The 14,577-nt window shown below is 39.5% G+C and overlaps 1 protein-coding gene across 1 annotated transcript in view; it reads left to right on the plus strand.

Moving 5' to 3' along the window:
* Positions 1 to 527: 527 nt before the first annotated feature.
* HAT1 (histone acetyltransferase 1) overlaps positions 528 to 14,577 on the plus strand; it is a 29,982-nt gene continuing 15,932 nt past the window's right edge. Inside the window, exons 1-8 of the mRNA XM_053470500.1 lie at positions 528 to 640; positions 1,335 to 1,406; positions 2,789 to 2,864; positions 3,388 to 3,508; positions 10,277 to 10,456; positions 10,971 to 11,092; positions 11,595 to 11,699; positions 12,985 to 13,091. Of these exons, the coding sequence (XP_053326475.1) occupies positions 634 to 640; positions 1,335 to 1,406; positions 2,789 to 2,864; positions 3,388 to 3,508; positions 10,277 to 10,456; positions 10,971 to 11,092; positions 11,595 to 11,699; positions 12,985 to 13,091 (790 nt within the window). The 5' untranslated portion in view covers positions 528 to 633. The remainder of the gene's footprint in view (positions 641 to 1,334; positions 1,407 to 2,788; positions 2,865 to 3,387; positions 3,509 to 10,276; positions 10,457 to 10,970; positions 11,093 to 11,594; positions 11,700 to 12,984; positions 13,092 to 14,577) is intronic.

Raw genomic sequence — 14,577 nt, forward strand, 5'->3', positions numbered from 1 at the left:
AAACCATTATGTAGCAGCGTAAAGCATTTCATTTGTTTTATTTACACAATCCATAAGCATATTTTCTGCAGTTTTTATACTCTGTATATTGACTTTTGGGGATGCAGAGGATTGTGATAAATGTACATAGCGGGCATTATGAGCATCTTGGAAATGGGGACCTCGGAGGCACGAAATATCTGACAGCAACATAGCCGCCCCTACAAATCGTTTTCCATTAAAACTTTTAAGATTGCTGGGCAACCTGGTCTTTATGGTAGAAATGGCTATCCACAGGTACGCAGGCACTTCCTCACAGAGCACGCCGCCAGTGACAAACCAGATGTAAACAAGCGTTTGCTCCCATGCTACGAGAACCGGAAACACGTTAGAATTGGTTATAGAGCTATAAGCACCAGAGCCCGCGACTCTACATTCGACTTTCTTTTGGGTCTCCAAGTCAGCAGACATTTTAGTGGAGTATTTCCCCCATGTCCAGCGATTAATACTACGGAAATATGGCCGCTTACTTGCCCTTCTCTGAAGACATTTCTCACGGGTAGTTGTATCTCATGTGATTACACATGTGTTTCCAGTCACCAACTGGCGGCTCGATTCGCACCGCTTGGCTGGCACAACAGCAGATGGTCGGACATGGCGGGTAAGTTGCAATTTGGAGTGGTGATATTCGTGTCGTTCAAACATTAATAAGAGTAAGGTGACATGCTTATAGCTGTCTTAAGCGGAGAATGCGGGTAGCAGGCTGTCTCGTGTGGTCGAAGAGGGTTAAAGTTTCCCGCGACATCCTGTTCGTCTTACACCTTGTCCCAAAATTCCCGCCAAAATCCACGGAGCTTGATACGTGAGGCGGTAGAAGCTCTGCGCCCCTACATATTGTCAGCTATCAGGCCGTGCCTTGTGCTTGCTCTATACAGGGCTCAGGGCTGAAAGGCCAACCTGCTCGTGATTAATCGGGTCACAGAGGTTTCAGTTTCCTTTTGTCTGTATCTATTATTTGTAACCTGAGTTTCTAACATGATTTGATGTAATAATATGACAACCATAATAAATAAAACGTGGGGCAGGAATAGGCCATGGAAGTCAAATCATTTTCCTGGATGCGGTTCCCCGATTATATGATATTTATCCACCGGCCAACACAGGGCCCATGTATATAAAACGGATTCTGCTGCAATGTTTGATCAGTGGATTTATCACCATAGCAACCAATGGCACAATCCAATCACCAAGACCCCTTTTCATATATTGCACAAGAATCGCGGTTTATATCACCCCCTGCTGATACAAAGCTCTGCCTTCCAAGCCATATTTTCTAATATTTCATATTTTCTTAGGTCTCAGTGCTATGGAAAAGAAATTAGCGGAGTATAAGTGTGATACAAATGAAGCCATCAAACTAAAATTAGGTGAGTATATCTTGGTTTATGAACTTCCACACTGGCGCAATCGACAGCTTTATTTTTACCGTCTTTGCTTTCTTGTGGAACCTCTTCAACTATTACTGCCCTACATTGTTACATTTTATTTCCTCTGTTGGCCCCATTTTTAATCAAGTATATTAATTTAACCCCTTAATAACCAGTGACGTCATGAAAACTGGTCCTTGAGGACCAAAGCTGTATCTCCTACGTCATGGTTAAATCCACCCGGTGAACAGGAGATCAGGCTGTTAAATGGTCTGCCTTTTGACAGCGTGGGCCAAAATTTGTGGCCCCGAGCTGTCGGATCAAATGTGACAGCGCTCTAATTGAGCGCCATTACATTCTGCAGGGATTTAAATGCATGAACAGAAGGTCAGGCATTTCCTTCCAGAAAGATCTTCACTGATGTCGGCGAGGAGTCCTCTTGATGCGATCGGATCTCCTGTCACAGCATTTCGGTGACTGATCGTACAGTGTCCTAGCAGCTATGCAGTAAGCACTATGGATGCTATGATTGCTGTGCTAGGGAACCCTAACTGGTGACATCACAGGCTTTTCCATGGGCTAATAGAGATCCCCGGGGTCATTAAAGACCCTAAAGTGGATCTCTATACATTGTGTGCTGCTCTCTAATAGATGGTAAAATAAATGCCGTTTAAAAAAAAAAGTATACATATGAAAGAGTTGAAAAAATCCCATTGTACCTAGCTCTATAAAAAGTTTTTAAAAATCCCTTTATACTCCTTACAACACTCCTCGGTTACCTAAAATAAATAAATTTCAATACACTTGCTGTCTTCTTTTTAGGGGAAAATATGGGGATAATTTGAATTTGGGAGGGCAGCTAAACTAGCTTGGGGGATACATAAAGTCGCAAAGTTTCAAAGAGACTGGAGCTAAAGTTGCTGCCTGAAAAGTAACGTGTAGCTTTATGGGGTTGTTCCTGCTATGTTATTTCTGCAAGCACCTCTTTCATTACTTCTACTTGCATAATGTAAATCTTATCTCATACTTATCTTATTATTTGGAAACCATTTAAATAAGAACAGCTTTGCAGATATCAGACACATATGTCAGTAACAAAGATTCTGTGTAGCGACTCCCCTGTTGTGAAGACATCGCAACTGGATGCTAATTGGTGTTGTAATTTTGCCACCTTTCGGTAAAGCTCTTGGCTTACGTAAGGTAAGTGTGTCTGTTACTAAATTTCCGGACCAATTATAGCTATATAACAAGGTACCCAAACTATTGGTAACTAATGAATAGGTCTTCTTAAGATGTAAAGGTGATTGTTCCCTTTCTAACCTTGATGTGCATCAGTCTTGAAAGCTTCTATAGGCCTGTAACCTTCTTTCTTGTCAATTTAGTGCGCTTTCCAGAAGACATTGAAGATGACAGTGTGACCTTCAATCCAGAATACAGCCACCAGTTATTCGGGGATGAGTAAGTGACAGTTTTTTCTGTGTTTCATCCTAATGTTGTTGGGCAGCAGCAATGATGTGAAATGTAGCCATATTTAATAAATAAAGAAGGGCAAATTATTAGCAATGAAATTCAAGTCTGCAGATATATACTTTAAATAAGTGTAAGGCTTTAATACTGCATTTCAGGACATACGCTCATACGTTGGAGGTGAGTCCTAACTGAAATACAGTGTTACTAAGCTAAAACAAATGTGTCTGTGGTAGGAAAGAAAGTTTTATATGCCTTACATTTTGCATATGGAAGGTCGTACGAATTTTATAGTATTTAGTCTCCTGAATAAAACACTTATCTGATACCGAGTTATCGTTAAGAATACCAAAGTGCAACACATATTTGCAAATAGTAAGAAAAAATAGGACAGTTTTCCTCAATTACATTGTAGGTGTGTATTTTTTCAGTGGTAGTGTAGCTTCTTAGTTTGTGTTTGTTAGAAACTCGCACCTTAATCGTATCTTTATTTACTAATATTTCATCTTTTCAGTGAGGTGGCATTTGGATATAAAGGTCTAAAGATTCTGCTGTACTACAGTGCTGGAAGCCTGTCCACAATGTTTCGTGTCCAGTACAGTTCTAAAGTGAATGACAAGTTTGACTCTGTTCAGGTAATGTACTAACATGTGTTTTTACTAGTACATTTTATGTAAAGTTATAGAAAAGTGTATGTTGCCATGTTGCTCCCTAAGGGCATGGTCTTAAGAAGATTTGGATATCTTTTAGTGGCTAAGTGTTCATCTTCAAATGTAATAAGGTATTTCAGCAAATCTTCTGAACCTTGTGCAACCTTCAGCAAAATCTGTGACCTAATTTTGGCCTGAACACTAGCGTATAAATTTTTATACCTAAAAATTATTATTGCTGCTCAAATACGGTCATGTAGAAAGTACACCATCTTTGAATTCTATAGTTGTACATATCGGGATAAATAACAATCATCTGTTCCTTAGCAGGTCTAAAAATTAGGTAAACAGAACCTCAGATCAACAAGACATGACATGTTACACCATGTTATGATTTATTCAACAAAAATAAAGTCAAAATGGAGAAGCCATGTGTGAAAAACTAAGTAGCGGACAGGTGCTGCTAATGAAATGCCCTTGATTAATTGATCATCAGAAAATGTGACCACCTATATAAAAGCTGAATTTTTAGCAGTTTAGAGGAAAGACATCAGCAATGATCTTGGGGAAAATTATTGCTGCCCACCAATCTGGGAAGGGTAAAACCATAGAATTCAAAGAGATGTACTTTCTTTTTCACATGCCTCTACATTTCATCAAGCAGGAGCTTCACAACAAGGCCGCCTTTCTTTAGATTGGTTAAAATGTCCAAATATGGTTTAAATCCAAGGCTAGACTTATATATGCAAAGAGCAAACTTTCAGTTCTAAGAGGATTGTAAACAGTAGGAGAGAGAACCCTTAGAGATATGCAGGGTGGCATCCTAAAGGTGTCTTACAGTTATTGCTCGACAAAAGTTTCAGATAGAGCCCTGCGCGGGACTGCTTTTTACATCCGGCTGACTTTTTTTTGTCCAATCCCGGCCGCTCCCGCTACATGTGTGTCCAATCCTACCCACTCCCGCCACATATGTGGTCAATCACATCCCCACCGCCTTACCTGAACTGCAGATTTCCCACACAGTCCCGCAAGTCTTCCCTCGCGTTGCTCCCTCACAGCGTCTCATCTCTTCCCCCGCCCAGGAACAAGGCGGAGTCACGGGAAGTGACGTAAAATCACGTGACTCTGCTGTGTTCATGGACGGAGCAAGAGAAGAGACACTGTGAGGGAGCAACGCGAAGGCAGCCTTGCGGCACTGCGCGGGATTACTGGGACCCGCAGGTACAGTGCCTGACCGCCAGCAAGACCACCCGCGTCCGCAATACGGTCCTCTTGTTTGGGAGTGCAGGGTGATGTTAACCAGCTGTTGAGCAAAGGGCAGCCTTTTCTTACCTCCCAGTGCAAGTCTTGCCTATCTAAGTGTGCAGACGAGATGTCAGTTCAAGATGGATATCTTATGTTTATACTTAAATGCTAGTGGCTGGAGATGGGGAGACCCTCTAGGTACCAAAGTACAATATGGAATATATGTGTATATATATAATGTGTGTTTGTGTGTGTGTGTGTGTGTATATATATATATATATATATATATATATATACATACATACATACATACACTCACTGGCCACTTTATTAGGTACACCTTGCTTGGACTCCCTTTTGCCTTCAGAACTGCCTTCATTCTTTGTTGCATACTTTCTACAAGGTGCTGGAAACATTCCTCAGAGATTTTGGTCCATATGGACATGATGGCATCACGCAGTTGCTGCAGATCTGTTGGCTGCACATCCAATGATGCGAATTTTCCGTTCCACCACATCCCAAAGGTGCTCTATTGGATTGAGATCTGGTGGCTGCGGAGGCCATTGGAGTTCAGTAAACTCATTGTCATGTTCAAGAAACCAGTGTGAGATGATGTGAGCTTTCTGACATGCTGCATTATCCTGCTGGAAGTAGCCATCAGACGATGGGTACACTGTGGTCATAAAGGGATGGACATGGTCAGCAACAATACTCGGGTAGGCCATCGTGTTTATACGATGCTCAGTTGGAACTAAGGGGCCCAAAGTGTGCCAAGAAAATGTCACACCTTTTGATACCGTTGATACAAGGCAGGATGGATCCATGCTTTCATGTTGTTTACTACAAAGTCTGACTCTGCCATTTGAGTGTCGCAGACCAGGCAACGTTCTTCCAGTCTTCCATTGTCCAATTTTGGTGAGCCTGTGCGAATTGTAGCCTCAGTTTCCTGTTTTCAACTGATAGGAGTGGCACCTGCCACTTCTTCTGCTACCGTAACCCATCTGCTTCAAGTTTGACGTGTTGTGCGTTCAGAGATGGTATTCTGCATACCTTGGTTGTAATGAGTGGTTATTTGAGTTACTGTTGCCTTTCTGTCATCTCGAACTAGTCTGCCCATTCTCCTCTGAAGTCGCTTAAATCCCTTTTCTTCCCCATTCTGATGCTCGTTTTGAACTTCAGCAAGTTGTCTTCACCACGTCTACATGCCTAATTGCATTGAGTTGCTGCCATGTGATTGGCTGATTAGCTATTTGTGTTAACAAGCAATTAATAACTAATAAAGTGGCAAGTCAGTGTATATATAATGTGTGTGTGTGATAAAACCTCATAGCGGAGGGTCATGAATGTCACTTTTCCGGTCCTCTAGGGCAGTAACGCTCAGGAACAGCAGTATTCTAATAAGGTGTGCCCGGAAGCTGCAGAAGTTCATCGGGAAGTTTTTTTCAGGGCCGAGTCTCTGAGCACACTCTGTCCCCCCGATCCTCCACGAGACCGGGAAACACCATGCGAGGGTGAATGACAACAAATTTTGTTTATGAATGTCCCCTTCAACTTTCATCCGAAACGAAAGGGCAGGAAACGGAATTCGTTGTCCGAAAAAAGAATGGACCAAAAATGAAACTAATTTTATCGCACAGCTTTTCATATACCTGCTTGAATGCAGGTGACTTATTAAATGACAAGTCAAGGTCTCCATGAGGACAGTGTTAGCTATATAGACTCTTTACAACGGGCTATTAAAGAATTAATATTTCAAGAGTCTTGGGGTCAGCTCATTTAGAAAGTTCACATATGCGGGGTTCTGCAGCACCCCAGCATGCATTTGCAAAGTAAAAATTTTAAAGGACCTTTCAGCTGGATTCTCCCTTTCAAATGTTTTAATACACTAAGGAAATGGCTGGGGACCCCGACAGCTATTTATTTACCAACCAAAACTTTTTTCATTCATATTCATTGGATATGATTTACTTAGTCGTGTACAATCAGCGCTAGAACTCTAGCTGCAAGTCGATGAGCGTTTCCTTTCGACAATACTGAAAATAATTAAAATTAAGAGCATGTGAAGCATGGCATGGGTACACGCTGGAGAGTTTTACATTTATCAGGGCTGCTCAAATACCAGGAGAGATGTAACGCTAACACTTCTTACACTGACCTTTGGGGAAGCATTGCTACCTGATGCTGAATGTTATGTTGTTAAATAACAATTTTTGTATAAAAAGTTGGTGATCGTCTGATCGCTCTGAGCGCATCTATTTCCGGCTAATTTGTAAATTCCAAACTAGTGCTTGCGAGCATGTATACCAACACATCCGGATGCATTTGGGCCCTGTGGCTATCCTGATGTCTATGTTGGGGATATTTCATGACTCTGTTTACAATTTCACGTTTTCTGCAAGGTTTAGAAATGATGCGGTCTACCTCTGCGTTTTATACAAGGGCCGTATATCATCTCGTGTAACCTTTCCCCTATCTGAACTCTCGTCACTCCAGCCGTTTGTCTGGTTTTCTGCAGCACTTGCGTTCTCCGTCTATCAATTCGACATCACGCTTAATTGAAAGATCCCCTTTTTTGCAGAGTTTTCACACACGTCTGCATGTGGATACCTACAGTCCTGTAACACAACCCAACACTCCAAGGACCTGATCAGTCACGGGAATTAAGATAATTTACCGTGGATTAGATACAGTCAAGCCAAGAGAAAACTTTCATGGAAGAGACTCAGTTTACCCTTTCAGGTCGCATTGAAAAATTCTTCGTACATGTCACTTGCAAGGTTTCGTGAATCAGATGAGGGTTTGATAACAATTTGATTGCGGAACTAAAGAAGAAACAAAGCTCTATTTTGCTCACATTAGCTTGTACTCCATTGCACAAGTAACTGTTCTTTTCGTTCTCACCCTTAAATTTTTTTTTTCTACCGAATTTAAATAGTACTGCAAATTGCTGTGGAATATATATTTTATTTATTTGGTTTGTGGGGACATAACCAATGTGATACAAAGCAGGAGGTGATAACAATAGAACTGTGTATGTTCTTAATAGATATACTGATATATATCATGATATCCCCTTATTGTTAATATATCTTATAAAGACTTCTTAGTGTATTTTGTTTGCCTGTGTTATTCTTCCTATTTTTTTTGTAGAACCTAGACCCCGTACATTTTCAAATTCTCTAGCGGTTTCAGCACATCTCGCTGTAACAGGAGCTGTTATAAGAAAACGTGGCAATTCCTGTCATCACTTGTAATTTTCTAGATTTATTTCTGTCAGAATTAAATGAAAGCGTTTCGATCGATGGACATCATGGCGATTGAGCGATAAATAAAATCTTTTTTTTTGGAAAGAATGAGAAAGAGGACAGTTACTAGTGGTGTAATCTAATCGTATCAGTATATCTTCGAGGTCATACAGGTGAAGAAAATAAGTGAAAAGCCTTCCAAATGTACCAGCACGTGAAAAAATATGTGGTCAATGTCTGGCGGTCTGTTGGCTTTATTACTAATTTATAGGGCTGGGAAAATCTGTGTGTGTATGTATATATATATATATATGTCTATGTATGTATGTATATATATATATATATATATATATATATATATATATATATATATATATATATATATATATATATATATATATATATATAATATAAATTTTACTTTATCCAAACATTTGTTCCAAAACGCACGCGGTTAGCTGAATGTCGATTAAGTGCCATTCATCTGCAGGTGCATTGCTCCAGCTAGAGGGATAATGCTTGAAAGGACAGGAATTAGTAGCGTGTTGTATTAGCCTTTTGTAGCGTATTTTGTCCTAAGCATCTTAATTTCCCTGTTTTGAATGCCAAGTAGCGAGAGTCTTGGTTTTGAACTAATACTCATCATGCATGTAAACGGTGTGAAAGGGCTGCTTAGTAAGTTAACACAAAGTGTTCTTGTGTGAGCCCTTGTGGAAATAGATACAATACAAACATTCTAGCCGAACACACTGCAGACTCCATTGAGTAAAAACCTGGTTTTATTGTCTAGCCGCCCTCCCTACGCCAAGAGAAAGGAAGGCACTGAATGGGATGCAAGCGCGTTTTGTTGAATATGTTGCTTGGCTTTTATGGACTGTATTGAGGGGGGGCGCAGTTTTTTGTTAAGTAGAGACCAATTCATTACGTTTTATTGCCTGGTGAGAAGCAGTAATATGTTATTGTGAAAGTTCATCAAATATTCATGGCTAAAGACAAGTATTAAATGTAGTCATTCAAGTGGCCTTAAGGGATTTGAAAAGGAGCATGGAGTCTGCTCAGCTGACAGTCTGCGGGGTGACGGTGCTTGTTTAACAAGCTTACGTCTAATCTCCGATTATGGTTTGTCTGACAGGATTTCCTCTTTTATTGTTGGGAATCTGCATTAAAAAAAAAACTGTTCACAAAAGTTGTAATTCCTTGTAATCTTAAATTGAGAATCTTGACTGAGATCTTCAGCCTCCGTAATGCTTTTCTCTGTGTATTTTATGTGTAGGATTCTGCTGGATGCGCTGTTTTTACGTTATAATCCCTGTACTGTTATTTACGTCACCAGTCACGAAACGGGTGAAACGTCTCTGCTAAATGCTGCTTCATAATAAAGATCAAAGCATATATGACCCTATCCCCAAAAGTATTGTTGGTAATGGCCTCTATATATTATACATATTCTGAAAATGTTTCCTTGGCAGTCAGAACCGATTATTCATGTTATGATAATGTCGGACTGAGACCTGTACCATCTGTACCTTTTTTAGGTTGGCAAACTATGTTTAAAAGGATTTTACAAACTTATAACACCGCGTGTTATCCCTCGTTCTCTGGGATGTTTTGTCTATGTAGAGTGTAGTCTTGGGCAGAAACCTATTGATTGCACGGCATTAGCCTTCTTATGTATTAAAACAAAAAACATTTTTTTCTGGTATTTTTATTGTGATGCAGAAAGTCTTAGGGACTGTGTACAGTACAGCAGAACCTGAGAGCCAAGATGGCGGGATGGATGGTATTGGGTACCATATAGAGGCCCTTAGGGACCAAATGTAGCCCCCTGTTCCCAGTTGGATAACCCCTAATAACCTGCTTGTTCTCACCTCCTGTATAAGCTGAAGTTACTGGAACGTTACAGTATCTGATTGCTTTAATCTTTTGTCTGAAGTATGTGAAGCCCTACTTGTTGTGTCCCGTTTGCATATTTACATGGCTAAAGATGATATATTAAGTAAATACAAAACCACTGCAAAGGAGCATGTACCCTCATCAAAAATATATTTCAGCAGCTATGTCTACATGAAAAACAGGGGGATAAAGAGATTTCACCGATCTGTTCCGTTTTTGGTAACAGCGTCTTCTTAACAATCTTAATGTCATTTAATGTAGGATAGTTATATATCCATTTGAAAAATGCTCAAATAGGACGTGTGTGTTTATAGATAGATAGATATATAAATGTGTGTCATGGAATAAGTGCCCCCCCCTTTTTTTTTAGGCAGATGATGTGGAAAGCAAGGTTCGAGAGATAATACCTGCAGGTTTTTGTACCGGTACTGATGATTTCATATCTTTGCTGGAAAAAGAAGTGAATTTTAAAGCCTTTGGAACAATATTACACACATATACCGTACACAATGAAGACGCTGGTGAAGATATTACGTATCAGATATGTAAGGTATGGGAATGGTTACTGGCGTGTAAGTCCATAATTACATGAACTTCCCCAGTCCAAATAAAATCATTCATTCTTAATGCATGAAGATAACAAAATCCTGCTTTGTGTCACATGACATTTCAGAATTTCTGGCCCAAACTATGAATGAGACAAAATTTAAACAGGCATGATTAAATAATTTTTTCTTTGAAGAGTTTAGTTATTCAATACTATTAGGAATAGTCTGTCTAATTTGGTTACAATTTATACAATATACAAACAGTCCTGAAGTTGCATTAGTCGACACAACCCATCAAATAGATTCAAATTGCTTCACTTTGTCCATTTTGTTGTTTGTGTCAATACCAAAATGTGCACTTTAGTCCTCTCAATGAACAGAGTTGAAGCTGTAATCGGCTTTATATGTTCGTACAGTCCTAGACCCTAATTTGAGCCAATTTTTATTGAAATCACTTATCAGGGATGTCCGCACCCTATTTCCATTGCTGATGATCAAATCTTTGGCCCTTTTTAGACTGATATGACCTGTCCAGGCTTCCGGGACTACCATGAAAGACTCCAGACCTTTTTGATGTGGTTTATTGAAACCGCTAGCTTTATTGATGTGGACGATGAACGATGGGACTACTTTTTGGTGTAAGTACCATCCTATGTCAACCTTAGACCCTTCCCATTTCAGCAAAGCTTGAATTTTAATTGATGGTCACCAATTAATCTGCAACATTATAATATTTTTCCCAGGGAGAGCAAACTATTGTTTATAAGGTTCACCGTTTTCTCCTATTATGTTTCTGGAGACCTTCAGAATAGCACTGAATTAAATTCTGTTGTGCACTGGAACACTGAATACAAGCTTAAACAGTTAAATGAGCTTTGCCTGTGTTTCTTTTTACATGTCGTCCATTCATACAGACAATAGGCAAGTGCACTGAAGTGATGCAAAGAGGTCTGATTTACCCAAGTTGCAGCTCACCAATTAAGTGAATTGTACATTCAGAGTATAGCAGGTGTACCCATCGGGCCCTCGCCGAGGAGCTGGCTGACACTAGAAATTCACTCAGAGAATGGCTAAAGAAAATGGACCCTGCATGGGAGCGCGACTGTAATTGACCCACTTGGCTTTCTGTTTTATCTGCAGATTTGAGAAGTATAATAAGGACGGAGTTACGCTTTTCGCGACCGTGGGCTACATGACAGTCTATAATTACTACGTATACCCAGACAAAACCCGGCCACGTGTAAGGTAATTGCGGTGTAACACGTGCCCCTTTTTTTTTTCTTTCTCTTTTTCCCTTTTATTTCAGAAGTGAATCTTACTGAAGTTCCCAGTATTAGCTTTAATTGTGTTTAGCTTGTTGAAAGCTCCAAAAAAAGGGTCCTGTTAATTAGGGCAGCACTACTATTTCTTTTGGCACACTAAGCGCAGTGACGTCTTATTTTTGTAAGTGTAAGTAGCTGTCTTTACCTCAATAAAGGAAAAAAAACAACTTTATAAACAGATATTTTTGATGTATTTCTTGCTGTTCTGACGCCCTGAGGGTTAAACGGGTATCCCAAAATTGTTGTTGTTTTTATTTCGCAATAATGGTCTTTTCTAGCTCTTATTTAATGTGTTTTAATGAAAATAATTGGGAAAAAAAAATTCAATAATTTAATTGTAGAGAAATAATTTATAGAGTCTAAAAGGATACCTTTTATCTAAAATCTCAGTGATTCTCTGTCTGTAAAAGTAAAATTGTTTTATGTTGGAAATCTGTGCCCACTGGTTAGAAACTAATCTCTGCTATGCTTTCTTATTCAATTAAAACTGACATTAAATGCGTTTGATATCATGACAACACGTTTCCAGTAGACTTGCTGTCGTGGTGCCGACCAAACACTTGCTCATAGCCTGGCCTAATATATTACAGAATTACGTGGCGGAAATCATTATTGAGAATTATAAACGTTTATTGAGTATTGTAAACATATATTGGATTTTCCTTCATGCTCTCCCTCATCCTTAGGTTAAGTTAGCATTTACAAACAAAGAGAAAAGCTTATTGGCATTTTCATACATTTTCACTTATTTGATGTTTATGTAGATGCGTTTCTCTATTTTTTTTTTTTTTTCCGGGGGATTCTTTGAACATGCTCTTTTAAACAACACTCTCAATGTGCATGCATTAAAAAGAAAGCAATGTTTGATCCATGCATTGTTCAAACAAAATGTAGAGAATGTTACCGCAAAGCTTATATTAACTTTTCTACGACTCCAGCCGGCTGCCGTAAAGCTTCTAGGCTCAGCGGGCAGGCTAAGCGCTAGCAGTCAATGGAGAGCAATACTTTTAAAATGAAAACATCCCTGTGTGTAAGAAATCCACTTATCCCCAAAAAAGATTTGATGAATCCTAAATTCACGTGTATGACGGTATTTTTTTGTAGTTATACTTATGCATTCTCATATTGTTTTTGTCATGCTGTGGCAAGTTCTAATATCTGTGCGCTAATCTATGCTGTAACATTTGTTTTCTCTTCTCCCTTCGCAGCCAAATGCTGATTTTACCTCCGTTTCAAGGTGAAGGGCATGGGGCCCAGCTTCTGGAAACCGTTCACAGATACTACCTTTCCTCTCCAAACATCTTGGATATTACTGGTATTGTGGAATATTTTTGAATAACAAAAGATGTTGCCCCCCCCCACCCCTTTACCTAAAAATGTAAACATTCAGTGAGCTACTGCCACACTTTGACATGCGGTTTGCAAAGGCAGTTTTACAGGTTATCAACAAAAGGGAAACATTTTTTTTCAGGTTCTTGTGTTTGCCATAATCTAATTAGGTTAGAATTTCCCATTCTGCATTTAAATATTTAATACCCACCACCAAAGGTGTACATAAGTTATCTTAGAATGATCCTCTGACAGGCTGCACTATTATTTCTAGACCTATGTAAGTATGGCTTACTTTCTTAAACGCCAGAGATATTCGCCACCGATTGTTGTCCATGATGGCTTAGCATTGCCCGGATAGCATGGGAAACCTTGAATCGCTGTGAAGTGTAGAGATTTATAGTTTGTATAACTCTCTGTCATCTGCAAAAGAGGATCAGAGTTTTCAGCAGGGGAGAACATTAGCGAAGAGGAGTATGACATAAGCAAAGTCCTCTTGTATGTATCCTCACAAATGCTGGTCAGTGTTTTGGGTTTGCTGATGGGGTCTCTTCAGTACAGGAAGAACTTGCCAGAGAGTTGGGCTTCAACCCCTGGACTGCACATTATGAAGGTCAAAGCACAGTGGGCTTCTTCCGCAGGAAGAGTTTGGCTGGCCGTCTATAATGTCTTCAGTCTTCTTACCTATCAAGATATGCATTACGCAGGGTCAGCCCAGCCCTCCTTGCTTGAAAACAGTAACCAGTGTTGCCCTTTCACAATGAATATTAAAGTGGGGGCTTTAAAACTACTGCTTTCCATTTAGTCTAAAAACAGTGCCTACTCTGAGTCTTTGCTTCACTCACATGTTCGCTTATTTTCTCACGCTTTCTTTTGATTATATCTATTTCTCCAGATGTGAAACCTATCCATACTTAGTCCGGTTGTCTGGGTGAACACTCTGTTTGAAATACTGCTCGTCAAATGGCTATTTCTTTTTTTTTTTTTTGTTTTTTTTTTTTTTACTTTGCCCCTTTTTTTTTTCTTTTTTTTTTTTTAAACCTACGAAATATATAAATGCAAGTCCCGATAGCTGAGTTTAATTAACTTGATTTCTTGCTTTATAATTCTGCTTGTGAACTGACCAAATAATATAGGGCGTGTTATTGAAAGATGAACAGAAACGGTAGTATTGTGAGGTTCATTCAGTGCACTTAACTTTTCTACCAGTTTCAAGGTGGTCAGTTTCTCAGATGTGCTTTTTTAATCTGTTGAATGTTGCACGGTAACCTCTTCTGTTGAATAGAAGTCTATTATATGCAAGTGCAGCAGCCCATAGAGGGCTTTAATGTAATTAGAGGGTCTGTGAGGATTTCTAAGGACTTACTTTGGAAGGAGATTGAACTTTCTGTAGTGCAGGGTATTGAGGACATTGTGGCTGCACGCTTACAGACAATCGCTTGTTTCTTCATTCAGAATGAACCCAAAAACTG

The sequence above is a fragment of the Spea bombifrons genome, chromosome 7, assembly GCF_027358695.1.
Source record: "Spea bombifrons isolate aSpeBom1 chromosome 7, aSpeBom1.2.pri, whole genome shotgun sequence".
Taxonomy (NCBI): Eukaryota; Metazoa; Chordata; class Amphibia; order Anura; family Pelobatidae; genus Spea; species Spea bombifrons.